Source organism: Mustela putorius, unplaced genomic scaffold (genome assembly GCF_011764305.1).
Source record: "Mustela putorius furo isolate JIRA1106 unplaced genomic scaffold, ASM1176430v1.1 tig00000508_pilon_pilon_pilon, whole genome shotgun sequence".
In the NCBI taxonomy this organism is placed as follows: Eukaryota; Metazoa; Chordata; class Mammalia; order Carnivora; family Mustelidae; genus Mustela; species Mustela putorius.
Genome location: NW_025421402.1, coordinates 9,810,000 through 9,836,399, shown reverse-complemented (window position 1 = coordinate 9,836,399; position 26,400 = coordinate 9,810,000). Strand labels below are relative to the sequence as shown.

Below are 26,400 nucleotides of genomic sequence, written 5' to 3'. Positions count from 1 at the left end.
TGATATGGTTAGTTTTAGTCCATTTTGCTTTTTTTTTTTTAAGATTTATTTATTTATTTCACAGAGACAGTGAGACAGGGAATACAAGCGGGGGAGGGGGAGAAGGAGAAGCAGGGAAGCAGGCTTCCCGCTGAGCAGGGAGCCCGATGCAGGGCTGGATCCCAGGATCCTGGCAGACACTTAACGATTGAGCCACCCAGGGCACCCCTTGCTTATTGTTTTTTATTTATCTTTTCTTTGTCCTGTTTTTGGGCTTTGTATTTGGAATAAGCAAATATTAGAATTTTGTTTTTTCTTATTGGCTTATTGGTTATAACTGTCTTGTTATTAAGGCTTTAGTGCTTTTAGTATGCATGGTTTGTAGCATCACAGTCTATCCAGAAGTGTTATACTCACTACTTCATGTATAGTATGGGAACCTTAAAATGGTATACTTATACTGTGTTGTAAGCACCAATATGCATTGTTCTTTAAAGTGTTATCCTTTAGGGCGCCTGGTTGGCTCAGTGGGTTAAAGCCTCTGCCTTCGGCTCAGGTCATGATCCCAGGATCCTGGGATCGAGGCCTACATTGGGCTCTCTGCTCAGCGGGGAGCCTGCTTCCCCCTCTCTCTCTCTGCCTGCCTCTCTGCCTACTTGTGATCTCTGTCTGTCAAAAATAAAATAATAAAAAATCTTAAAAAAAAAAAATAAAGTGTTATCCTTTAAATAGCTTTAAATAAGAAAAAAATCTTTTTTTAAAAAAATTTTATTTATTTATTTGAGAGAGAGATCACAAGTAGTAGGCAGAGAGGCAGGCGGGATGGCGGGCGTGGTGGGGGGGCGGAGCAGGCTCCCCTGCTGAGCAGAGAGCCCGATGCGGGGCTCAATCCCAGGACCCTGAGACCATGACCTGGGCCGAAGGCAGAGGCTTAACCTACTGAGCCACCCAGGCACCCCAAGAAAAAATCTTATGTATTTACAGATACCATTTCCATTGTTCATTTCTTTGTTCAGATCTATTTACCTAATTTTTTCCTTGTTCCTGAAGGATTTCTTTTTTCTTTTCTTTTTTTTTTTTTTTTTTTTTTAAGATTTTATTTGTTAGAGAGAGAAAGAGAGCATGCACAGGCAGACAGAGTGGAAGGCAGAGGCAGAGGGAGAAGCAGGCTCCCCGCCGAGCAAGGAGCCCGATGTGGGACTTGATCACAGTATGCTGGGATCATGACCCGAGCTGAAGGCAGCCACTCAGCCAACTGAGCCACCCAGGCGTCCCTCCTGAAGGATTTCTTTTAACATTTCTTTTTGTGCAAACCTGCTGGTGATTAACTCTTTGAACTTTTGTGGCCTTTATTTTGCCTTTTTTTAAAAAGGAATTTTTACTAGATATTAAATTTTAAGTTCCTTTTTTTTTTTTTTTTAAGATTTTATTTATTTGAGAGAAATAGAGAGAAAGTGAGCATGATTGGGGGGAGGGGAGAGAGAGCAAGAGAAGCATGCTCACTGTTGAGCAAGGAGCCCAACCCGGGCCCCAATCCCAGGACCCTGGATTCATGTTCTTTCCTAAAGGCAGATGCTTAACCAACTAAGCCACCTAGGTGCCTCTTAAGTTACATCTTTTTAAGTACAGGTCTTCCTTTTTTAAATTTTTTTTTAATTTTTAAAGATTTTATTTTTTTGTCAGAGAGAGAGAGCATAAGCACAGGAGCATCAGCAGGCAGCAGGCAGAGCAGGCAGAGCAGGCAGAGGAAGAAGCAGGCTCCCTTCTGAACAAGAAGCCTGATGTGGGACTTGATCCTGGGACCCTGAGATCATGACCTGAGCCGAAGGCAGACATTTAACCTGCTGAGCTGCCCAGGCATCCCAAGTACAGGTCTTCTTTGACTTAAGATGAGTTACATCCTGATAAACCCATCCTAAATTGAATATATTGTAAACCAAAAATGCACTTAATATACCGAACCTTCTAAACATCATAACTTAGCCTAGGCTACTTTAAATATGCTTAGAATGCTTTCATTAGCCTATAGTTGGGCAAAGTTATCTAACACAAAGCCTCTTTTGTAATCAAGTATTGAATATCTCATGTAATATATTGAATGTCATATCAAAAATGTAACACAGAATGGTTGTATGGGTACAGAATTATTTTAAGTGTATTAATTATTTATTCTGGTGATTGCGTGACTCACTGAGGGCTGTAGCTTGCTGTCACTGCCAGGCATAATGAGAGAGCATTGTACTACATACCACTAGCCTTAGAAAAGATCACAATTTCAGGTATGGTTTCTTTGGAGTGCATATCACTTTCATACCATTATAAAGTTGAAAAATTATAAATCAAACTTCATACCATTATAAAGTTGAAAAATTATAAATCAAACCATTGTAAGTCAGGACCATCTGTACTTATTAAATATACTTTCTTAATTTCTCAATTGCATTGTTGCTGGGAAATCTGCTGTCATCATTTTCTTAAGTTTTTAAATTTTTTTATGGAATGTATCCTTTTTTTCTCTCTGGGTACTTTAAAAGTTTTCTCTATTACAGGTTTTGAGCTGTTTATCACATAACTTGGCCTTTTCTTTATGGTTCTTATGTTTGAAGTCCATTGAGCTTTTGGAGGGAATTTTTGTGTTCATAATTTGTATTGAATTCAGAAAGTTTTTGGTCTTGTTTCTTAAAATATTTGGGTTCTTTTTTTTCTATTCACAGGATAGTTTCTGTAGTTGTGTCATTCACTAATATTTTTTTCTTTAATTATATCTGTGATGTATTTATAGTCTCCATCGTGATATTTTTTTATCTCTGCAGGTTCGTTAAATACATAGTCCATATCTCATTTAATTTGTTGAGTATATGGAATAGAGTTACAATAATTATTTTAATGTCTTTGTTTGCTAATCTTGTATCTGTGTCAATTTATAATTGATTTTGATTTTGATTTTTCCTCATTCCAGCTTATCTTTTCCTGCTTCTTTACATGCTTTGTGATCTTTGGATACTAGACATTTTGCATTTTACCATATTGAGTGCTAGGTATTTTTGTATTTTACAAAACTGTTTTGGGATATAGTTAAATCACTTGGAAACAGTTTGTTCCTTTTATGTCTTGACTTAAGATTTGTTATTTGAGCTGGGTTCAGTTAGGTTAGCGTAATTATTCCCCACCATTGCTTACAGAAAACCATTCTGAGTACTCTACCTCATGCCCAGTCGATGTGAGGTTTTCAGTTTGGCTAGTAGGAACGAGAACTTTTCCTTGCCCTCTGTGAGCTCTGGACATTGTTCCCCTCTAATCCTGTTGGATGGTTTCTATACCCAACTTTTGTTTTCTCATAGTCCTGTGCTAATCAGTATTCTCCCAGAATACTTGATGGGCATCTTCATTGCAGCTCTTTCTTCTCAGGTACTTAGGCCTATGAATTCCAGCCACCTTGGTTTTGCTGGACTCTCAGCACCATTTCTCAAATCAGGTAATCCACTCAGTTTTGCCTCGATTCTCCTCCCTTTGCCATTTTGAAAACTTAAAAGGCGGCAAACTGCAGCATATATAGGGCTCACTTCATCTTGTTTCTGTTTGTCAGAGATCATAGTCGTTCATAGCTTGATACCAGGTATTTCGTAAGCTACTCTTTTATGTATTTTGACTGGCTCTTTGGAAGCAGGAGAGGTTAATCCAATCCTTGCTACTTCATTTTTTAGTTGGAAGTAAAACTCCCAATGATTTGAAGGTCCAGTTCACATTTGACTATGATTTAGAGAAGTATTTTAGTTTGATTTAAGTTATGCCGGTTTGCTTTAGAGTGTAAGGATAAATGGCATAGCATTATATAAAAATGAGTCAAATACTAGATGTATATTGAGCACTGCTATAAAGTTCCTTCATACCTTATATAAATAAACTAGTATACTATATAATACTACCATATTTAAACCTGCAGGGATTTCCTGTCCTTTTTCCAGATGTTGTTTAAACATATTTCAAGATTGTCACCTTGTGATTAAAGTAATAATTTTGTCAACTCTTAAGGTACCCAAACCCTTTTTATTTTTATTTTTTAAATATTTTATTTATTTGAGAAGAATGGTCAGAGAGAGGTAGAGGGAGAGGGAAAAGCAGACTCTCTGCTGAGCAGGGAGCCCAACATGGGGCTCAACTGCAGGACCCTAGGATCATGACCTGAGCTGAAGGCAGATGCTTAACTGACTGAGCCACCTGGGTGCCCCTTCCCAAACCCTTTTTAACTCTTTTTCTCATTTTGTGAAAAACAACACTAAACTTACCTTAATGAAGTTTATATTTTGTATTAAGTCTTTTTTTTATAGTTCTCAAAGTATACCCCATGTTTGCTATTTTGCCTGTTATTTGAAAATCAGGTAAAGAAAAGAAAAAGAAAACTGCAGATAGTAAAAGGAATTCCTTTTACAGATAGTAAAAGGAATATATGTTGATATGGCATATAAAAGCCTCCTTCACGTATAAAATGGTATGTTACATGCATTATGAAGGTGTGACACCTTGAAATAAAATTTCAAGGAAAAGCTAAGCTTTGAATTCTTTACAGAATGAGTTTTTCCACACGCAACCCCCCTAGGTGGGGTGTGTTTTTGTGTGTTTGTATGTACAGTTTGTGGGGATAGAGAGGCATTGGTAAACAAAAGTCTGAGAAAACGTTAAGGAAAGCAGCTATATTAATGGATTCTGCCTTTGGGGAAGGGGGCAGATAAACACAAGTGCAGGGATTTTTGTTGCATTGATCCTGCTAAGAAGTTACTGATTTGCTTATAGAGTAATATTTCTACCTGGACTCTTGATCTTACATGATTATTAAATATCAAGTATGTAAGTTTTAGATAAGAAAATCTTAATTATTGCCATTTAAGGTTATTTTTACCAAGAACTTACAAGTGTAACAAAATACGTTTATAATGTGCTTGAGATCTTTGCTATAAAAATTTTAAAAAAGGAAATTGCTTTCAGGTCTTTGTCTGAAGCTATGTCAGTGGAAAAAATTGCTGCAATCAAAGCCAAAATTATGGCTAAGAAAAGATCTACTATCAAGACTGACTTAGATGATGACATAACTGCCCTTAAACAGAGAAGTTTCGTGGATGCTGAGGTAGATGTGACACGAGACATTGTCAGCAGAGAGAGAGTATGGAGGACACGAACAACTATCTTACAGAGCACAGGAAAGGTAATTAAAGTTTTTCACTCCTTCATTAGAGTATGTATAACTTGTCTGTGAGTGGTTATAGAATTGGCTGAAGTTTGCTATTACTAGCAATTTTCAAGTTTTATCTCCGGAAGATCAGTAATAATGTAGATTTCTAAGTGGCCGTATTTACCATTTAGTGGTTGTTGGCCACCAAAGAAACTGATGAAAATGTCTGAATCACAGTGCAAACCTCTTGATTTGCACCTCATTTGTAAATCCAGTGAATAGCCCAGTTTTCTTGTTGATGAGATTTTTGCTTCAACCTAATGAGGAGGGAATGTTGATGGCCAGCTATGTGGTTATTAATATTGTTATTCATTTTTTTCCCCACAAAGTAGGAGCTTATGAAAATCAGCATTTATTTATGTATTTTATACATTATATTCTGTTGTGTGGATGTTACAATATTTATTTATTCTTTATTAATGGCATTGGGTGGTTTATTTGTTTTTATAGTTACAAGATTGTGGAATTTTTTTCCTCTCTCTTTTCCTCCTTTCCTTCCTCTCTGACTCCTTCCCTCTCTATTCACAATTACAAGTAATACATTAAAAAAAATCCTTATACATGTACCTTTGTGCATTTATGTGCATACAACCAAAGGATTAATTCCTAGAAGCAAATTTCGGGTTAAAGATGTACACTTTAAATTTTGAAAGATTAAAAATTTGGAAGATTCTGGATATTTGGTATCCTAATGTGTCTCCAGACGATTGCTTTGGTTCTCTTTCACTGGCACATATTCATCTGTCTTTCCCTCACCTCGCAATTTTCTCTGAAAGAGTGTTGAAGTATGTGAGGTTACCAATGAAAGTGAACTTAAACTTTGGTCAAGACAGACTGGTTTTATTTGTAGATCTGGATTCTGGTCTTAAATTTACTGTGCCATGTTAGTAGGATTCAGGTTACTTGAAAAGAGTAATATGAGGGAAATAACTTTCTTTTGTACTTTGTCCTATTTTACAAAGTACTTGAGGTTAAGTTTAGGAATTATTCCTCAGAGCTTAGAACTAGAGAAATCTGAGGATATAAACTTCAGTTTTTGTATTTATAGTAAAGTGATCTGTTGATACTCATTTTCACTGCATAATGTGGCTAATAGTTGAATATTACAACCTGCTAATGTTCTACCAGTGTTCATTGTAATAGCCCCCAAATTTGAATCTTATAGTAAAGGAATAAAACATACCTTCTGTGCTCCATCTTACTTTTAGACCAAACATTAAATTTTCAAAATCTGAGATGAACAATTTTCTTTGAGCTCTAGGTGGCAGGGTTTTACCATCATTTTAAAACTTAGTGCTCTAATTTAAGTTAGTGTTGTTGCTATCACAGTATAATTTAAGAAATAAATTATAGTTTAAGTTTGGTAGCTGTTTGGTTTACTTCTGTGAGCATTAACATTTTTAAAAACCAGAAACAACTGTTTTGACTGATAGTCTTTCTGTATATGGCTTTCATCTCCTGAACACTAAAAATTCTTTTAGGTACTCAGTCCTAATAGACCCTATGATTTTAGATAGATCTTCATTATTACTGGGGATTAGGGCCTTCTCACCTTCTAAATTTCTGGAATAAAAAGTTGATGAGAAAAATAAGTATGTTCCTTTATAATTATATTATTATTGTAAGCAACCCATATAAAGCAACCCAGTTTTATAAAGTCATTAAGAATATACTTATAAACTTAAATAAGGTAATGTTCCTTATTGAAAAGTTGATTTAAAAGAGATCATTAAAAGGAAGATTATAATCACCTGTAATTCTAGGACATAAAAATAGCTGATAACATGGATTCTTCTAGAGTTAGTGTCTCTTACACAATACTTTATTATTTTTAAAGTTTGGGATTTGATTTTCATACATTTTTAGTGATTTTCATAGTAGGATTAAGACTTTGTTTGCATTTCACTGTGTTGACTTCTGTCCTGCTGGTGCAAAAGCAGTGGTTGGTTAACTCCTGGTATTTTGCCATGAATCAAGTTTTTTAAAATACTTCCCAATTTGAAAATCTTTTAAAAGCATACAATAACTGCTAACAAAGAGTATTTTAAAACTTTCCACATCTCATATAAATTGTAGCTATATGAGATTAGCACTAGAGTTTATTATACCTAGAAGAAGATAGAATTGATTTCTTTAAAAATTAAGAAGCCTCTTGTGACAGCAAATCTCATTTTTACTTCAATAGCTTGTTTCCTAGCTGCATATTTGAATAGATGCAGAATATGAATACATTTATAGCCAATTAAACAGTTTAAGTAAAATAAAAATAAATGGGTAACAGTGTGTTTTGGTTTGGGGATCAATTTTTAGTGGTAGTTCGATTTTTATTGTGTGTATAGTAAAGAACACCTCAGTGATGTAGTAGAGAAGAACTAAAGGAAGAAAAGTCTGAAATTATTTATTAAATAAACTTACTGCCTTGAATACTTAATTTTAAGTGGACTGATTAAGATCCATTTATATTTTAGAATTTTTCCAAGAATATTTTTGCAATTCTTCAGTCTGTGAAAGCTAGAGAAGAAGGGCGTGCGCCTGAGCAGCGACCGGCCCCAAATGCAGCACCTGTGGTATGTTTTACTGCTTATATATTATTTTTAATTAAAATGACTCTTGTTTTTCAGTATTGTAATTTTGAAAACATCTCATCTTAAAGTTCTTAAATCAGTACTTTTAAACCTTTTCTTGCTTCAGTATTCTTGAAATATGTGAAAATTTTTCCTGCCATTAAAGCTTACACAGTGAGATCTCACCTCACAGAAGTTAGATTGGATATTATCAAAAAGGCAGGAAGTAAGTGTTCGCAAATATATGGAGCAAAAGGAACCCTTGTGTACTTGTGGTGGGAATGTTAATTGGCGTAGCCACTAGGAAAAGCAGCATGGAGGTTGCTCAGAAAATTAAAGTAAGAACTGCTGTATGAACCAGTAGTTATCCTTCTGGGTATTTATTTGAAGAAAATGAAAACACTAACTTGAAAACTAACTTGAACATCTTAATGTTCACTGCAGCATTATTTACAGTAGTTAAGATATGGAAACAAGTGTCCTTTGATGGATACATGGATAAAGAAATTGTGATATATACATACAATAGAATATTAGTCAGCCATAAAATATAATGTAATTTTGACCTTTTTTTTTTTTTTTTTTAAGATTTTATTTATCTATTTGACAGAGAGAGAGAGAGCACAACTAGGCAGAGTGGCAGGTAGAGGGAGAAGGAGAAACAGGCTCTTTATTGAGCAGGGAACCTGATGCAGGGTCATTCCCAGGACCCTGAATTATGACATGAGCCCAGGGCAGCCAGTTAACTGACTGAGCCACTCAGGCACCCCTAATTTTGACTTTTGTGACAACATGGATGGACCTTGAGGGCATTATGCTAAGTGAGATAAGTTAGAAAAAGACAAATTACCTTGCTATCTCCTTTATATGTGGAACCTAAAAGCAAAGCAAACTTACAGATACAGAGTACAGATTGGTGGTTACTAGAGGTGGAGGTGGGTGAGAAATACGAGAAGTAGGTAAAGGGAGTCAGAAGATAAACCAACAACAACAGTAACAATTAAAAAAAAAAAAGGAAAAAAATCCAAGCCACCAAAACAGGAAAAAAAAAAGTTACTTAAGCAATAGTTCTTAGAGATGTACTTGAATTAGAATCTGAAAGAGGTAAGTTAGGAAAAGCCCTCTCAGAAGTTGTGTAAAGTAAGTAACAGACCTATTTACTCATTGTTGCTTGGGAGAATCATTACCATTGTTAGAGATATGAATGTTACAGTCCATTTTGGAGCTTTTTTGAAATCATTGGTATCTGTGACTTCCAGGTAAATGTGTTTCTCCTCATCTCATAGATCATTGGTTCTTTCATGGTACTTTAGTTTCAGCCATTTGGAGAGTTGACTGCCTCACTCATTTGAGTTGCCACTTAGGACCCCTCCAAAGTAAATTTCATGTATGACATATAGCCTATATTTAAACTCAAACGTGTCCTCCAGTTTTGTTGAAAATCCTTCCAGCTAGTTTCATAGGATCCAACAAAGGTAATAAATATAAATAAAATTGTTTTTATGTTATATAGTGTTCCTTTTAAAGTATATTAAAATTTGGAAGAGTGCTAATACACTCTTTGCAAGATCTAGTAGTTTTGCTTGTTCATAAAATCATTGGTATTTAATTAAGAGGTAGGGGACTTTTATTGGTATTTAGGTTAATACTTTGAGTTGACTTCCCAGCAAGGACTTAAGTAACTACTATTGTCAGTCAGTGTGCTGACACAAATACAAGAGATACCTGTCCTCTTTGAGCTTAAAGTCTAGTAGGACATAGAGATGAGTAAAAAAAAAAAACAGTAACAAAACATATACTGTGATGGTAAAACATAGGGTGCTTATGCTTATTAATTGGTTGATTTGATAGCATTGGTAGGAAACTTATATATCGGATCTTAAAATAGTTAAACCGTTATCCTTGAGATTGAATTTTTTCTGTATTTCTGTAATCATTAAGATACATAAAAATTTTGGGCGCCTGTGTGGCTCAGTGGGTTAAGCCTCTTGCCTGTGGCTCGGGTCATGATCTTAGGGTCCTGGGATCAAGGATTGCATCGGGCTCTCTGCTCAGCAGGCAGCCTGCTTCCCTGTGGAGCTCAGTCCCAGGACCCTGAGATCTTGATCTGAGCATAAGGTAGATGCTTAACTGACTGAGCCACCTGGGCACCCCAGGCTGAATTTAGGTAAAGTATTTGTGAATTAAGTTGACATCATTAGGTTGACAACGTATTCTAAGTATTTTAACAAGTAACATCTTTATTAGCTTCAGTCTTATCTTGTGCATTTATAGTGGTTTTATTGTCATAGTTGTCATATTTATTTAAGTATTAATAACAGTTTGGAGAGTAATTTTGTTAAAACACTCTAAAATATCAGTTCAGTAAGCTTTGAATTAATTTTTTTATTGTTAAAAATAATTCATAATTGGGGATTTATTATTTCATGAAGAAGTTTAGGTAATAAGAATGAAATTATTAAGCACACCTATTTTATTTCTGCAGTTTTGTGTTTTGCCATGATACAAGTTTATTTGGAGTCCTTTGCTCTTGTCCCTTATGCAATAATTTTCTACCAGTAAATAATATCTTGAAAATAAATATCAAATGATTCTCCACTTTTCTCTTACTGCCTAGTGTAAGGAAAAAGCCTAGAAAATAATACACTTACTATGGTTCTTCTTCTGAGTTTTAAGTAACAATTGAAAATATTAACATGTAACTCATAATTAATTTTTCTGTAGGATCCCACATTGCGTACCAAACAGCCTATCCCAGCTGCCTACAACAGATATGACCAGGAAAGATTCAAAGGAAAAGAAGGCAAGTTACTTAATTTTATATTCCTCTTACTGTGGTGGTGATGAATGTGAGAGGTGGTATAGCTTGATGTTTACTATGGGCAGGTGTTGGCAAACTTCTGCAGGCCAAGTCTGGCCCACCACATATTATAAATAAACTTTTGCTAGAATACAGTGGTATTCATTTATGTATTATCTGTGGTTCCTTGGTGCTGTGACAGCAGTGTTGAGTTGTGACAGAGATTGCGTGGCCTGCAGAGCCATCAAATACTATCTGGTCTTTTACAGAATAAATTTGCCAACCCTTGGGGTGCCTGGGTGGCTCAGTTAAGTGTCTGACTCTTGATTTCATCTCAGGGCATAATCTCAGGGTTCTGAGATTGAGCCCCATGTTGGGCTCCACAATGGGTGTGAAGCCTGCTTGGGATTCTTCTTTCCCTCCCTCATCTCCGCCCACCCCCACCCATGCTTGATTGTGCTCTTTCTCTCTCTCTCTCTCAAAAAAAAAAAAAAAGCCAACCCCTGGTTTAACTTCATGGATTCTGGATCCAGATTGCCTGTATCACAGTTACTTTTTGCGTGAATTTCAATAAATTAACTGCGTTCTGTTTTAATTTCTTTGTTGTTTCATTGCAATACAATAGTAGTGGTAGTATCTATCTTTTAGTTTCATTGTGGGGATTAGACTAGTTAATGTGTCTAGAATAGTGACTGGTATATAATAAGCTATCTATAAATATTTCCCGTTATTTAGTATTCTGCTTCTAGAAGTTCAGACTGGAGATTCTATATATCAAATCATGTTTCTGAAGTTGCACATGTATACATTAAGAAATTGGGAAGTATTGATTTTAGTAACTATGTGAGGGCTTATTTTGGGGTAGCCTACATGGTATACTGGCTAATGCAGTGGTGAACCATTTCCATGTTATTGTGGTGGTTAGTGAAGTGGTACTAATGTCATTGTAATTTCTCTTGGGATCTTCATTTATTTTGATTTGTGGGAAAAAATGAGATAGAAGCAACTGGAAGTTTAACTTCTCCATTTAAATTTCATTAAAATTTCATATTGCTTCTGTACTTTGTGTGCTGACTTCATTTACTGGTTAAAGGCATGTCCTGTGAAGACATGCTGTAGAAATACAGTGGTTCATTCTTCTATTCACTGTAGTTTTTCTTGTGGAATGAATTATGTAAAGTAGGGTTTGGCAAATTACGATCCTCTGTGGGTCAAATCAGGCCATGCCCATTTATTTACATATTTTGTTTATCTTGCTTTTCCACTGATGTGTAAAATCAGCCGTTGTGATAGAGACATACAGCTTGCAATGTGTAAAATACTTAATATATTTGTACTGATATAATATGCCTTTACAGAAAGGCATTTTTAGACTCTGTCCTGGAACCTTTATCATTATTTGCAGCATTGCTTTTATACAAATTATATATCATATACTTATGATTGTAATTTTAAAACAGAACTTTTCATAATTTAAGACCTTCTCATGATACTAGAAGCTTTTAGTGCTACTGTGAACGAGTATTAGAGGTAAATAATTTAAGGTTATAAAGTACTTTATTCAGTCTAATTTTTGATATTCCCAAAATAGCAAAACTTTTGAACATAATTATAGAAATAGTCTTAACCAACTTCTACAAAAGGCCTCACTGGCATGTATTGAATATATTTTTGGGACTAGTACTGCTTTTAAGGTTTTTATCTTCATAGGCATGTAATTTAATTTTCTATGAATAGTACATTTGATGCTTTGTTACATTATTAAACTGTCAGATTATAACACAGATTATTACTTTAGTTTTGTTATTGATCACAGAATGCATAAAATCTAATAGCAAGTCCCCTTTCTTTGTAGAAACGGAAGGCTTCAAAATCGACACTATGGGCACCTATCATGGAATGACACTGAAATCTGTAACGGTAAGTCACTTTAACTGCAGAGGTTCTTTTGTTCCGGGCATTTTATGTGAGTAGCAGATGTTGAAGAAAGTCTTTGTTCTCCATTATTTTCTGTTTCAGATGTTTATCTTTAATGAATAATTGTGCTGATAATCTGTAGGTTGGTTGGTTGATTTGTGGATATCCTTCTTTTGGTTTAACTGAGTTGAGTGTGTTTAAATAAAAGCTGTTTTGGTTAACTTGCAAGTAGGGTGGGTGCTCCCTGGTTAGAGTATTTAATGCGAGGGAGTAGTTGCAAGGTCCGGTTTGGACTTATTTTCCATAGTCTCTTTTATGTTTTTTAAAATGTAATGCCTTGTGCTCTTTAAGAAAACAGATTGTAATGGTTGATGTAATATTTACAAAGTGCGTACTAAACCAGAACCAGGTACTTAGAGGACTGCACTTAAAAGCCTTTGGCTCACTTTTGGCAGACTTTCTTTTATATATATATTTTTAACACAATGAAAATGATTATTTCGGATGTTCTGTTTAGGCTGTGTTTAACACAATTTTTATTTAGTCAGTGATAGATAGGACTTGGTAATGTAGAACAGGAATTCTATTAAGCTTATTTTGATTATTTATATTACAGATTATTATTATACTTGAAAATACTGTGTATATGTTTTAGAGTACCACTAAATTTTAAAGCTAATACCAGACTTACTTTGTCTTTGTTTACCAATCATCAGATCTTTGAGGACTCAGTATGACATGGAATCTTCATATATTTGCTGTGATTTCTCAGAATTAAGATATATCTTGCCATGCCTTCCAGAGCAGATAGCAAATAAACGTGAAGGATCTGATATTAAAAGTTGACCTTTTTTTTTTTTCTCCTGGACTTCAAATTGGAATTGAATATTAGATATTTTGCTAATACACTTGTTTTTTAAGTTGTCTTCAGATTTGTTCTGTGTGACTGAAATTGTATGTGAGCTCATTAATTCATTTAACAAGTACTTACTGAGCACTTGTATCAGACTCTTCTAATTGCTGGGATTATAGCTGTAAATAAGACAGACAAAGGTTCTGTAGAGAGAGTAGTCAGAGAGGCCTCTCTGAGTAGGTGACACTTGAGCACAGCAGACCTTGCAGAACCGCATTCGGTGAAAGATTGGTCATGATTGAGGCCCAGTAGAGCATAAATGAAGGCCAGTATCACCAGTGTGTAGTGAATGAGGGGAAGGTGGTAAAAGATTAGACAGACTCATCTTATGAGATCTGCCTAGTTCTTTTGACTTCAAAATGTAGCTCATGGGTGTAAGATTAAATTTTTGGAAGATTCATTTATTGACATTTTCTTGGGAATAGAACTTACCTACTGGCCATTCCCTAAGTGAATTATCATGGAACTGCATTTGTTATCCTTAGGTAACCATCAGGGGGACTTTTTGTGGTTGTGGTCATTGTTTTAACTTTTGTCTCATCTGAAATGCCATGAAACTGGTTTCATTACCGAACTTCTGTGCAAATAGTAAGACCAGTGATAGTTTTTATAGTGATGCTTTTTACAGAACAGTTTTTCTAGAATCCAAGGACAGCTTCTTAATTAAACAGAGTGATACAGCTCTGCTTCCTCATTAGACTTTGCTTCTAAATATACTTAAAATAGAGGTGAATTTAAGCAAATTTATGGCATTTGTTTTTACAGCAATAATCACATATAGACATTGTGTGGGAATGCAACAGAAAGACTAAAAATGGTCAAATTGTTGGTACTTCCCATATTTTAATACCCCATTTGAATCTCTGTACTGTTTGTTGTTGGAGAATGCATGCAGAGGTTGACCTTGAAAGCTTTGAAGTTGTTCTGATAATTATTTCTTTTTATTTGAATCTCAAGCTTAAGCTTCCAGTGTAATGTTTTTTCCTTGTCTTTTTTCTTTTGAAATTACTAGTTTCACCAACTTTGTCTTATTCTCGAAGGAGGATTTCTCTTATGATATCCACCCAGACACACAAAAGCAGTTAAATGTATGTTAAAGGCTTTGTTGCACTGATGTGACTTCCTTTCTAGTTTACATATGAGCACCTTTTAGGTACCACTGCTTTTCAGGGTTTTGACATGTGTAGGTGATCTACATAGTTACTAAAATTGTACCAGTCTATATTAGGATTGGTCTGTATATCTTTTAAGTTCAAGACACCAGAGTCCTGTTAGATAGAAGATTAAGTTAATCAGGTTGTGCAGATGTCTGGAAAATTTTTATGTAATTGATTTTTTGTCTTCATTTGTTATAGAGAAAAGGAGTATGTGATTTGACAGTATTTCTTAAGAGTCATGTTATTGAAATTTATGTTTATGAAGGCAATAATTTATAGAAGTTCAATATATGAATAAAAGCCCAGGTATTTTTAAAGTTACAAGTTTATATAGTTGAATCTGGTTAGCTTTTGACATAGGCCAAGAAATATAGTAACACAAGACATAGATGTTGGAGTTGCTAAAGGGCTTGGCGAAGTTGGTAGACTTCCCCAAAATGTGTTAGTTGAGTTATATAATGTTTAAGAAATAATAAATTAAATGGATTTTTATGGTACAGGAATTTCGTCATTTCTAATATATGTATATCTAAATTGAAAAACAAGAGTATGCGCTCTTTCCCAGGATTGTTTGTCCCTTTTCTTTCTCCTTTTGAGAACACTGGAAAGAACTAGAATTGTGTAGTGAACTATCTTAGTCATTATGGGTTGGGACCAGAAACCATTTAGTATAGGGAATACCAGAATGTATTTGCGAAGATTCTTTTTGTGAAAGGAGCCATCTTTAGACTAAGAAAGTGCCACTTGACAGTACTTTTCATTGTATAGAAAAGAAGAGGAGGTGATGAAGACTTTTCTGTGTTGGCAGACAACTTATCTGTTGTTCCACTAGAGTAGGAGTAAAAAGATAGAGTCACAGTGCACTCTTGTTATTTGTAAGGATTTGATAATTGAATTGAGGACTACTTCATTTTAACCTCCTAATCTAGCTTATTAATGTTCAGGTAGGAAGGTTATATACTCTAGCCCCCATCTATTCTTTTCTTAGTTCTTACTGAATATCACTGATTCTCAGTTACCTTGCTGTCTTCATTTTTGAGGAATATTTTACACTCCGAAATTGTGCAGATCAGAAGCTTTCCTTTAAGATTGTTCTTTGATTTGACTCCAGTAGAATTGTAGTTTTTATAATAAGCCTTTTCTTGGGAACCATTTTCCCAATAGTAGGTACACTTGGGTAGATATTCAGAATTTACAGTAGAGGTGTAATCATCATCAACTTTCACTGTTAAATAATAACCAGAATCTCAATCTCTCAGTATAAAGTTATATTCTTAATCAGGAGTGCATTTATTAGTAACCTTCCAGTTCCCATTTTATAAAGTTTCCTTCATTCTCATTTGGTTTTTGATTAATTTGTTCATCTTTGCTTGGAGTGTTAGGGGAATGCTCTAGTAGTAGTAATGCTCCAGAGTTGTGTCTAAGAGTCCAGGCTAGCAGGAGATGGAGATTGTTGATTAAGACTTTATTACTAAACACTCTTCTTTCCTTCCCTTCTTTTCCTTTAGCAGATATTTTTTGAGTGCTTATTATAATAGTTGTGTAGATTTTAAGGGTGCCTGTGGGAAAATTTCTTCTCAGAGTTAGATGCAGCATGTCTGTTTATAAATGCTAGTGCACTGACATCATATGCCTCTCTTAGCATACTTCTGGGATTATTCATTGTGCTGATCTAAATGTGGTCCCACATATGTTTTATTAGGCATCTGCTATCATTTAAAATTTTATTTTACGCAGTAAGATTTAAAAATAAAAATATGTCACAAAAAGAGTCTGGATTTTCACCTTCTTTTGAAAAGCTGTCTGGCTTTTGGTAGCATAGTTAAGTCCTGGGTAGTCTAGTGTAGTAAGAGTCACACAGATCCAATGACTGCCTTTAGATGGGATGTTTTCTTTAGGTAGTCCATAGACATCACTGCCCTGTTGCCTTTGATAGTCTTTACTTATACAGTTGACCCTTAAACAACACTGAGGTTAGGGATACTGACACTCCCTACCCCCTGCAGACAGTTGAGATTCTGCATATAACTTTCGACTTGCCTAAACTTAACTACTAATAGCCTGTTGGTGAATGGAAGCCTTATAGGTAACATACAGCCTATTAACACACATTTTGTATGTTATATATATTATATACTGTATCTTACAATAGAGTAAACTAGGGAAGAGAAAACATTTAGAAATAAGAGGAATACATTTATGATACTGTACTACTAAAAAATCCACATATGAGTGCATTTGTGCAGCTCAAACCCATGTTGTTCAAGGGTCAATGGTACTATCTTCTTAGACCCTACTGGCCTTTTAGTTTGAAATCCCTGATCTAAATAAAGGCAGTGTTATCTTATTAAAGAGAAGGTAATCAGTTGAAAGCAGTATGTATTTAAGGGTTCAAAGTCAGTTCTGGCTTTGAATCCCAACTCTTCCATGCCACTTAATGAAGGTGAGATTATTTAACCTTTCAGTGATGGATATTGTTTTTATTTTGTAATAAAGAACTCACATCATAGTCTTATTGAGGACTGAAAGACACCATGTAAAATGCTTATTAGCACAGGAAAGATATCAAATAAATAATGGTTACTTTTATTAATGAATTTATGGTTTTTATTACTTTTATTAATGAATTTTTATTTACTTATGATTTTTATTTACTTTTATTAATGAATTTATGGTTTTTATTAATGAATTTATGATTTTACACCTTAATTGTACATGTAGGCAGCTTTAGCGTCACAGGTGTATTTAATATTACATGTTTAACGATGCCTTGTTCATTCAAAGTTATGAAGAGTTTATTTAAATATTATGAAAACTTGGGGCACCTGGGTGGCTCAGTGGGTTAAAGCTTCTGCCTTCGGCTCAGGTCATGATCCCAGCGTCCTGGGATCGAGCTCCACATCGGGCTCTCTGCTCAGCACGGAGCCTGCTTCCCTTCCTTTCTCTGCCTACTTGTGATCTCTGTCTATCAAAAAAAAAAAACAAAAAAAAAAAAACACGAAAACTCTTTTCTTCTATAGTAATGGGAATATTTTTACTGTGGCTGTGTATGTTTATCTTAGTGTTCTTTATCCTGTGAGAGAAAATTGCTGCAAAGAAGTTACATGGTGGGTAAGAACTTAGCTAGGTTAGGCTTTTCTGTCTACTTGTGGAGACCCATATATAAAAGGAAATGAGGGATGCCTGGCTGCTGAGTTGGTGGAACATGTGACTCTTGATCGCAGGGTTGTGAGTTCGAGCTCCACATCTCTGGCATAGATTTTACTTAAATTTTTTTTAGATTTTTAGACATTTATTTAGATTTAAGTTATTTAATTTTATCATAAAAGTATATGGGGAGGATGGGTGAAATTGGTAAAGGGGGTTAAGAGGTACAAACTCAGTTATAAAATAAGCCACATGGGATGAAAACCATAGCATAGGAATACATTCAGTATTGTAATACATATATCATGGTGAAGTATTTCATTGTATATATAATTATCAAACCACTATTTTTTATATTGAGAGTATATGAGCTATACTTTCCAATAAAATTTTTTTAAAAATCAAAGCATAATAAGTATTGGGACATGAGTATGAGGTAATAATTGTAAATAAGAATATTACTTTTATAATTCATAATTGTCTGCATTCCATATTTATATTGGTATATTATTCTGCTTAAATATTATATTGCCCTTGAAATAATTTTCAAAACTTGCTGGCTATTTTGGTATTTCAGGGAACAGGGTGGTTCTGTCCTGTGTCAGCCTGAGCAGTATAAAGGTGCATCCCCTAAACAAAACGAAATATTATTTGGTTCTGTCAGTTACTTGTTCTGTGTCTTTAGTTTTTGAAAGCTAATTTTATGCTTATTGCCTGTTGCATGATGTAATACTTAAGTATTAACATATTAATATTTTTTACAGTTTATTTCTAATATTTGCATTTTTATAGACTTTTCTAAGAGTTCATCACTTAATTAGACAATATTTTTTAACGGTACTCAAAATACCTCTCATATTCTTTTTATAGTAGTTTTGTCCTAGTGATTTTTCCAGCTTTTTTGCTTTTTTCTTTCCTTTCCTTTTTTTTTTTTTTTTAATGTGTTCTTTATAGATTTGGACTCTGTCTATTTACAGGGAAGATGAAGTACAAGAGTGAGCTTTTTTAAAAATTTTTTTTTTCTTTTTAAAGATTTTGTTTATTTGGCAGATAGAGATCACAAGTAGGCAGAGAGGCAGGCACAGAGAGAGAGAGGAGGAAGCAGGCTCCCTGCCAAGCAGAGAGCCCGATGTGGGACTCGATCCTGGGACTCTGAAATCATGACCTGAGCCGAAGACAGAGGCTTAAACCACTGAGCCACCCAGGCGCCCAAGAGTGAGCTTTTTGTTACGGTTTTTTTGAGCTGTTCCTTGCAACAAATTAGACATCAGTTTTGTTCATCTGAAAAATGGTATTACAATAACTTCTCTGGCTATTTGTTTTGAGGTTTACATGTGTCTAGGCATACCTTGTTTACTTTGTTCTTTACAGTGCTGTTCGCCTGTAGCATTGAGTTATTGAGGAATATTTTTATATTAAACATAGGTAATATTTTGTGAACTTTTCATACTGAATAATACAGAAAATACCCTCCTCTCCTTTATAAAGGTAGGTAGTATTTAGACGGAACACTTATTTAGATGGGTGTATATCAGGCTTCTTGCAGTGATACTCCTTGTGGTGAGAGATATTAAAATCTAATTTTTCCTTATTATTTTGTCAACATAACCAATATATGATTCTAATCTAATTCAAGAAAAATGAATTATAAAAAATCAATAGGTGTCAGGAAATTTTAATGCATATGAAGTACATATTTATAATACTACTTTTTTGTTTTAGTTTATGTATTTTATTGAGCTTTATTGAAAATCTTTTGCACAGTGGATGTTACTTTTGTTGTAAACCTATACAGTTAAACTCTATTAATTTAGCTTTGCATTTCTTTAAAGAGTGATTATTGGCTTATCCAAAGTGTCTTAGAGATTTTAATAGCATCTATGAGATTTCTTTAAAATTAATCTACTCACGACCATGTAGTTAATATCATAGTCACAGAACTTCTGAGACTTATTTTTGAAAGAAACAAAGTTTATGTTGGCACATATGTCAGAAGTAGTCTAGAAACTCTTGTGTAATTTTTAATAACAATGTTAATGTCACCTTTTTTTTTTTTTTTTTTTTTTTTTAAAGATTTTATTTTATTTATTTGACAGGCAGAGATCACAAGTAGGCAGAGAGGCAGGCAGAGAGAGGAGGAAGCAGACTCCCCGCTGAGCAGAGAGCCCGATGCGGGGCTCGATCCCAGGACCCTGGGATCATGACCTGAGCCGAAGGCAGAGGCTTTAACCCGCTGAGCCACCCAGGCGCCCCTTAATGTCACCTTTTTTCCAGTGTCTGAATATTGACCAATGTAAGAACTGGGGAAAATAGAAACCAGTTTGGAAATATAATAATGTTTGCTGTAGTTATTCATGATCCAGATGTGCACAACAACAAACTTCTTTTAAAAAAAATCTCTCTTGGACCTACTATAGTACAGCATTTTATTCCAGTTTCTCTTTACCTTCATCAGTACAACTTCAATATCTTGAACATACTTTATCACTTGCAAATTATAACTCCTCTCAAGTATATTTTTAGACTACCATTGTTTAATATAGGCATGGCTGTATTTTATATATTATGTATTTCTCTTCATTATTTTGAGGGAAAAGTGCCAGTATTTAATATTTCCTTTATTTCATGACATGATTTAAATCAGTTTGTTCATATGAAAAAACCTAGTATATTTAATAACATTCTGTAATTAGATGTTTAGGTAATTCCTTGATAGGTACTTTTCTATTGGTGGTTGTTGACTGAGTTTTAGACTGCTGTATCAATTTCTAGGTCTTCATAATTTGATTTAAATGTTCAGTGAATTTCAATCTTTTGTATAAACCTTACATTCAGTCTTTATTTTCTTTGTTGTCTTAATTATATTTGTCTTAATATTCATTGCATTTCTAGTTAGTTCATCCCCTTCCCTTCCCTCTGCCCAACCCTGCCAAACCTCATTTGATCTTTAATTCTGAGTTTTGGTTTCTTTTCCAGGTCTTTTTCTTGGTGGATGTTTCTTTTAGTGTTGTTCTTCTTGTCTTTCCTGCTTCTCATGTTCCTCTGTGAGTGACTGTTCCCACATTCATTTTAAGTATCTGTTTTTTAAACTCTTACTTACTTCTGGTCTGGACAGATCTTAGTATTTAGAAGCTAAGTTCTTACTTGAAATTTCAGAATGGTGCTTTGCTGTGAATAAGTTGAAGACATTCATTTGAAATGCTAAGGAAGTAAAGTTTTTTTTTTAAGATTTTTATTTTTTACTTCATTGGAGATAAAAGGCATACCATAGAACTCAGGTAATTATTTCACTATTGAAGCTGTCATATTTTATGTTGTCATTAAAAAAAATTTGCTCTTTGTATTTAGATTTAATAGTTATTTTGAAATCAAGTCAATTTAATATTTTACAAATTTTAAGTCAGAAATAACTGATTTAGTATTATCTACAAACAGTGAATTCTGGACACTATCCATCTAATGATTTACCATCCTAAATTCAATAGATGCTTCAGTCTTTCAGTGTCTTTTTGTCTTATACATGTGTTGCTGTAAACATTCTGGAATTGAATTCCTCATATATTTTAATATATAAAATTTGAGAACTAAAATTAAGCAGTTCTTTGACCTTTCAGAAGAATTTGAACTCTGTTATATAGAAGGCTTTTGTTTTTTTAAAATATTTTTTATTAAAGATTTTTTTAGGCACATGTGCATGAGTGGGGGGAGAGGCAGAGGAATAGGGAGAAGCAGGGAGCCCGATGTGCTTGATCCCCGGGCTCTAGGATAGTGACCCTAGCTGAAGACAAACACTTAACCAGCTGAGCCATCTAGGTGCCCCTATAGAAGGCTTTTAGTTTTCATTATTAAAAAAAAAAAAAATTCAGCTTCTGATATGATTAAAATATAATTTTATCTTAAAACATTATACAAAATATTTAAGTGTCCTTAGGAATTGAGTTTTAACATAGAACTACATCTTTTTTTTGAAGATTTTTATTTATTTGACAGAGAGAGAGCACAAGTAGAGGGAGCAGCAGGCAAAGGGAGAGAGGGAGAAGCAGGCCCCCCTGCTCAACAGGGAACCGGATGTGGGGCTTGATCCCACGACCCTGAGTTCATGACCTGAGCTGAAGGCAGATGCCTAATGGACTGAGCCACCCGGGCACCCCTAGAACTACATCTTAATAACCAGCCATTCTGATAGTAAATTTGTGGGTACATTGTAATTCATCAAGAACTTGGGTATATATTGTCACATTTTTCCCCCTATAAAAGTTAAACAGGAAAAATAAACATCTACAATTCAGTTATATAAATTACAGAACTATTCCTTTTCTTTCTTTTTTTTTTTTTAATTTTATTTATTTACTTGACAGACAGAGATCACAAGCAGGCAGAGAGGCAGGCGGTGGTGGTGGGGAAAGCAGGCTCCCTGCTGAGCAGAGAGCCCCATATGGGACTCCATCTCAGGACCCTGGGATCATGACCTGAGCCACAGGCAGAGGCTTTAACTCCCTGAGCCACCCAGGTGCCCCAGAACTATTTTCAGTAATAGGAGAGTGAAAATAGTTTTCTCTTACACACATAAATGACTATCCCCCCATATAATCTGCCCCCCTCATAAATGCATAAATAATTATGATAAAAATGTGCTTGAGGTCTTTGTTGGTACGCTTAAACTAAGTATGCTAACATTTGTGTTTGGTCTACAGTGAAAAACTGCTATTTTTATTTAGGCTATTATTATTATTATTTTTTAATGCTGTATTGATTTTTGGTGCTTACCTATAAAAAAGTAAGCAAGTCATCTTTTACCCTGCAATAGAAGTTTCTGTTTTGCTTTGTAATTTTAGGTTAAATTCATTGAACAATTATCAAGTCTGTAGCGAAAGCTAATTTCGAAAACCACTCTGTTTGTTATCTGAGCTGAATTCTTAGAAACTATTGTGAAATTGGTTTTAATGAGTGTAGAGAAATGTAAAGTTAGATATGAACAAAAGTAATTAATGTAAAGGAATTTGTATGGTTTAAGAGTGTTTTCATTATTGTCTTACATTTTCTAGTTTGTAATGATTTAAAAGGCTTAAATGTAATGATTAAAATCAAGGGTTGGCAGACATTTTCTGCAAAGGGCCAGATAGTATATATTTCAAACTTAAGGGTGATAAGCAAAATCAGAGATTATAGGTAGGTGCTTACATAACAGGAGATAAATACAATCTTCACAAATTTTCAGTGACAAATATAATAATAATAAATGAGTAAAATTTTGTGTAATACTGATCTGATGAGAGGGATGGAATTTATTTTGGTGACAGGATGACTTTTTGTGGTTCAAAGTTGGTGTTCTGTATCACCAAAATTGATTGTAAATGTTCTGTAAATCTGTAAGCCTGGTCTAATGAAATTTTATGTATTTTGTTTCTGATATGTATTTTGTCTCTGAAAAACTGTGTTTTCATACAGATAGAGACTGGTAAGTGCTTATATCAGCACATGAGCATGTGATACTAACTGAGCATATCTGTCACTTGGAATGTGTTTCTGGAATTTTGTTAGATTATTTTCTTTATATTTGCTTTTTTATCATCTCATTTTGGATTTATTGTTATCAATTGAAGGGTAGGTGGAAGTTCCAAACTTGTAGTTAAAATTTTAATGTTGCTGTATGGACAAATATGGGACACAAACTTCTGTCTTTTGCATTCGTGACATCAGTATTTACTGTGTGCCTGCCATATGCTGGGGAGTAGTATAGGTTATGGGGATGCAGTGCAGTGATAAATGGAGGAGGAACAAACAAATAAAAGAGCAGTGATACATGCTTTTTAGAAAATTAAAATAGGATGAAATGATAAAACTGCATTCTTGCTGTGTGCCACTCACCGGTGCTAAATTATGAGAGGTCTTCGTCTCAAGTATGTAACTGCAGTGGTGCGGAGGCAAAGTTACAGTATATGAGCGAATATGATTACATTCCAATAACTGTGAAACTTCCTTTATGGATACTGAAATTTGAATTTTGTGATTTTTATGTGTCGAGAAATAGTATTATTGGGGCGCCTGGGTGGCTTAGTGGGTTAATAAGCCTCTGCTTTCGGCTCAGGTCATGATCTCAGGGTGCTAGGATTGAGCCCTGCATAGGGTTCTCTGCTCAGCAGCGAGCCTGCTTCCCCCACCCTCTCTGCCTGCCTCGCTGCCTACTTGTGATCTCTGTCTGTCAAATAAATAAGCAAAATCTTAAAGAAAAAAATGTATATATTAATTTGATTTTTTTCCTCTCCATCTTAAAAAAATGTAAAAACCAGTTATGGCCCATGGGACATACAAAAATAAAGAAGGGTCTGGATTTGATCCACTAGGCTATAGATTGTTAACTTTAGGCTTAATTTTTTTTTTCTTTTGCTTGTAATTTATTGTCCCAGTTCTGGAGGCCAGAAATCTGAAATCAAGGTGTCAGCAGGGCCATGCTCCCTCAGAACCCTTTAAGGGAATCCATCCTTGCCTTAAGTTAAATTTTCATGAACTGATGTAGAAGGTAGAAATGAATTTTATACTGAATCCAGCAGTCAATACTTGAGTTGAATTTTATGGGTTGAGGAATTGGTATTTAAATGAATTTTAGGAAGTATGCTATTTTAAACACACACATAACTAGTATAGTCATTAAGTAAGAACACTAACTTTTAATGTTAAATGTGTAAGAGAGGAGGCATTTGTTTTGCATACTGGCTATTGCTTGTGTAGTGTAGTTAAAACTATTATTTCTTTTTGTCTTAGGATATAAAAGAATATTAAATGAAAATTGTTGGGCTTGGGTTTTAGACTAAGAGCAATGAGAAAATTATAAATTTCCTACTAAAGAAATTAAAATTTTATCAGTCTTTAAGTCTTTAAGGAATTTTTTATTGCTTAAAGCCAAATAAAATGGATTTTTGGTTTGTTTGTTTGTTTGTTTTTTAAGAAAACTCATAATAAAAGAATGTATCGAATTTTGTTAACACATTCTCCTGGTGTGTGAGAATGTGATATTTGGGGAACAAAGATAATCTTTTTTGATCTGACAGCCAGACTGAGAAAACACTTCTGCAGAAACAGAAGAGCAGTTGATGAGTCTGTTGAGTGAGGAGAGCAGAACAGAGTAAATGGCATGGATAAGAAGAGAGGATTAGCAAGCTCACCTTCCTGCAGACTGCAGAGCGCCCTTAGTGTTCCTCCGTTAAATATGCTAAGCTCAAGAGCTGTGTATAGCCTATTCCAGTTACAAAAACGGAAAGGGTTCTTTTTCAATTAGTCATTATTTGGCATCCTGGGAACCATTTTGTATAGTCCAGGTGCCTAACTACAGCATTCCCCTACCCCGATCCAGATTTTTTGCTTTCTAGCAGTCATGAAGATTCCAGTGATCTGGCACTGCATTGGTAGTTAGTAAAGAAGCACAAATTACCTAGCTACCCTCATTTTTCTCCTACCCTGTTCTTTCAAATGTCAGGTTCTCCTGAGTGTGAAGCCTAAATGTCATTAGGACTTTTTAACTTAAGACTGTAACTTACTATTTTTTTTTTTTTAAACCAGCACTAATTCCAGTGCTAAGATGTGCTAGTTTGATCGGAGACTAATTTTCTAGGACCAGGCAGCTGATAATAATGGCAAGTTTGTTTTTTTCTTTGAAATGAGCACTGTTAGACAAAGGAGTGCATACTCATAAGATACGAATGGTGCCAAAGCTGTTGTTAATAATGCTGCTGTCTTGCCTGAACATCGTGGGGGAAAATCCTAGTTAGCTCGCACCCTCAAGTCAGATGACCTAGGTAGTCTGGGATATTAGTCTGATAGACTGAAGAAAAGGGCATCTTTCTTTATTTATTCTTCAGATAACAGTGCTTCTTTGTAAATTTTTTTTTCACTCTGGGGACTTCTTTTTTGCAAAGCAATCAGTGAATCCCCCCGCCCAATTGTAAAAAATTATAAACATAAATATAATTAGAGAAAATAGAATATGTTTTTTTCTATCTGCCCATCACACAGATTTCTGTAATTATTTTTAAACCACTCTTCATATGTTCCACATCTCCTTTTTCCTGAAGTAGTATAAGGCAAAACCCAGACACTGTTCCTGCATACTTTGTACTTCTAAAAATATACTAAATTCAGTGGCCCTCTTAGCACAGTGGGCAGCGCGTCAATCTCATAAAAAAATACTAAATTCTTTTTACTTAGACACAGAGACATTATTGTACATTACCAAAGAAAAAAACTTATCCTCTTTCACCCATTTCATTTTCCATTTTCTTTGAAAAAATTTTTTTTGTAGATGATTCATTGGAAATAGGGCCCAAACAAGTACCAAAAGTTGCATTTGGTTGTAAGGAATAGTAGGTGTTTTTGTTTTCCTGTACATTAGAGGTAATAGTCTTTTTTTTGGTGCATGGACCCATTTGTTGGACTGGTAAATCCTGGGAGCCTATATAAGTCTTTTCTCTGGGTAACAGATATTTTTTAAGATTTTATTTATTTATTTGAGACATAGTGAAACACTAGTAGGGGGAGGAGCAGAGGGAGAGGGATAAGTAGACTTCACACTGAGCACGGGCCCTATGTGGGGTTTGAGCTCACCACCTTGAAATCATGACCTGAGCTGAAATCACGAGTTGGAAGCTTAACCAACTGAGCCATTCAGGTGCCCCTGAATAATATTTTAATGCATAAAATAA

The 26,400-nt window shown here is 34.7% G+C and overlaps 1 protein-coding gene across 1 annotated transcript in view; it reads left to right on the top strand.

The window, feature by feature from the left end:
• CDC73 (cell division cycle 73) overlaps nucleotides 1–26,400 on the top strand; it is a 116,147-nt gene that overhangs the window by 19,558 nt on the left and 70,189 nt on the right. Inside the window, exons 7-10 of the mRNA XM_004751502.3 lie at nucleotides 4,963–5,179; nucleotides 7,675–7,773; nucleotides 10,495–10,573; nucleotides 12,426–12,490. Coding sequence (XP_004751559.1) covers nucleotides 4,963–5,179; nucleotides 7,675–7,773; nucleotides 10,495–10,573; nucleotides 12,426–12,490 — 460 coding nt within the window. The remainder of the gene's footprint in view (nucleotides 1–4,962; nucleotides 5,180–7,674; nucleotides 7,774–10,494; nucleotides 10,574–12,425; nucleotides 12,491–26,400) is intronic.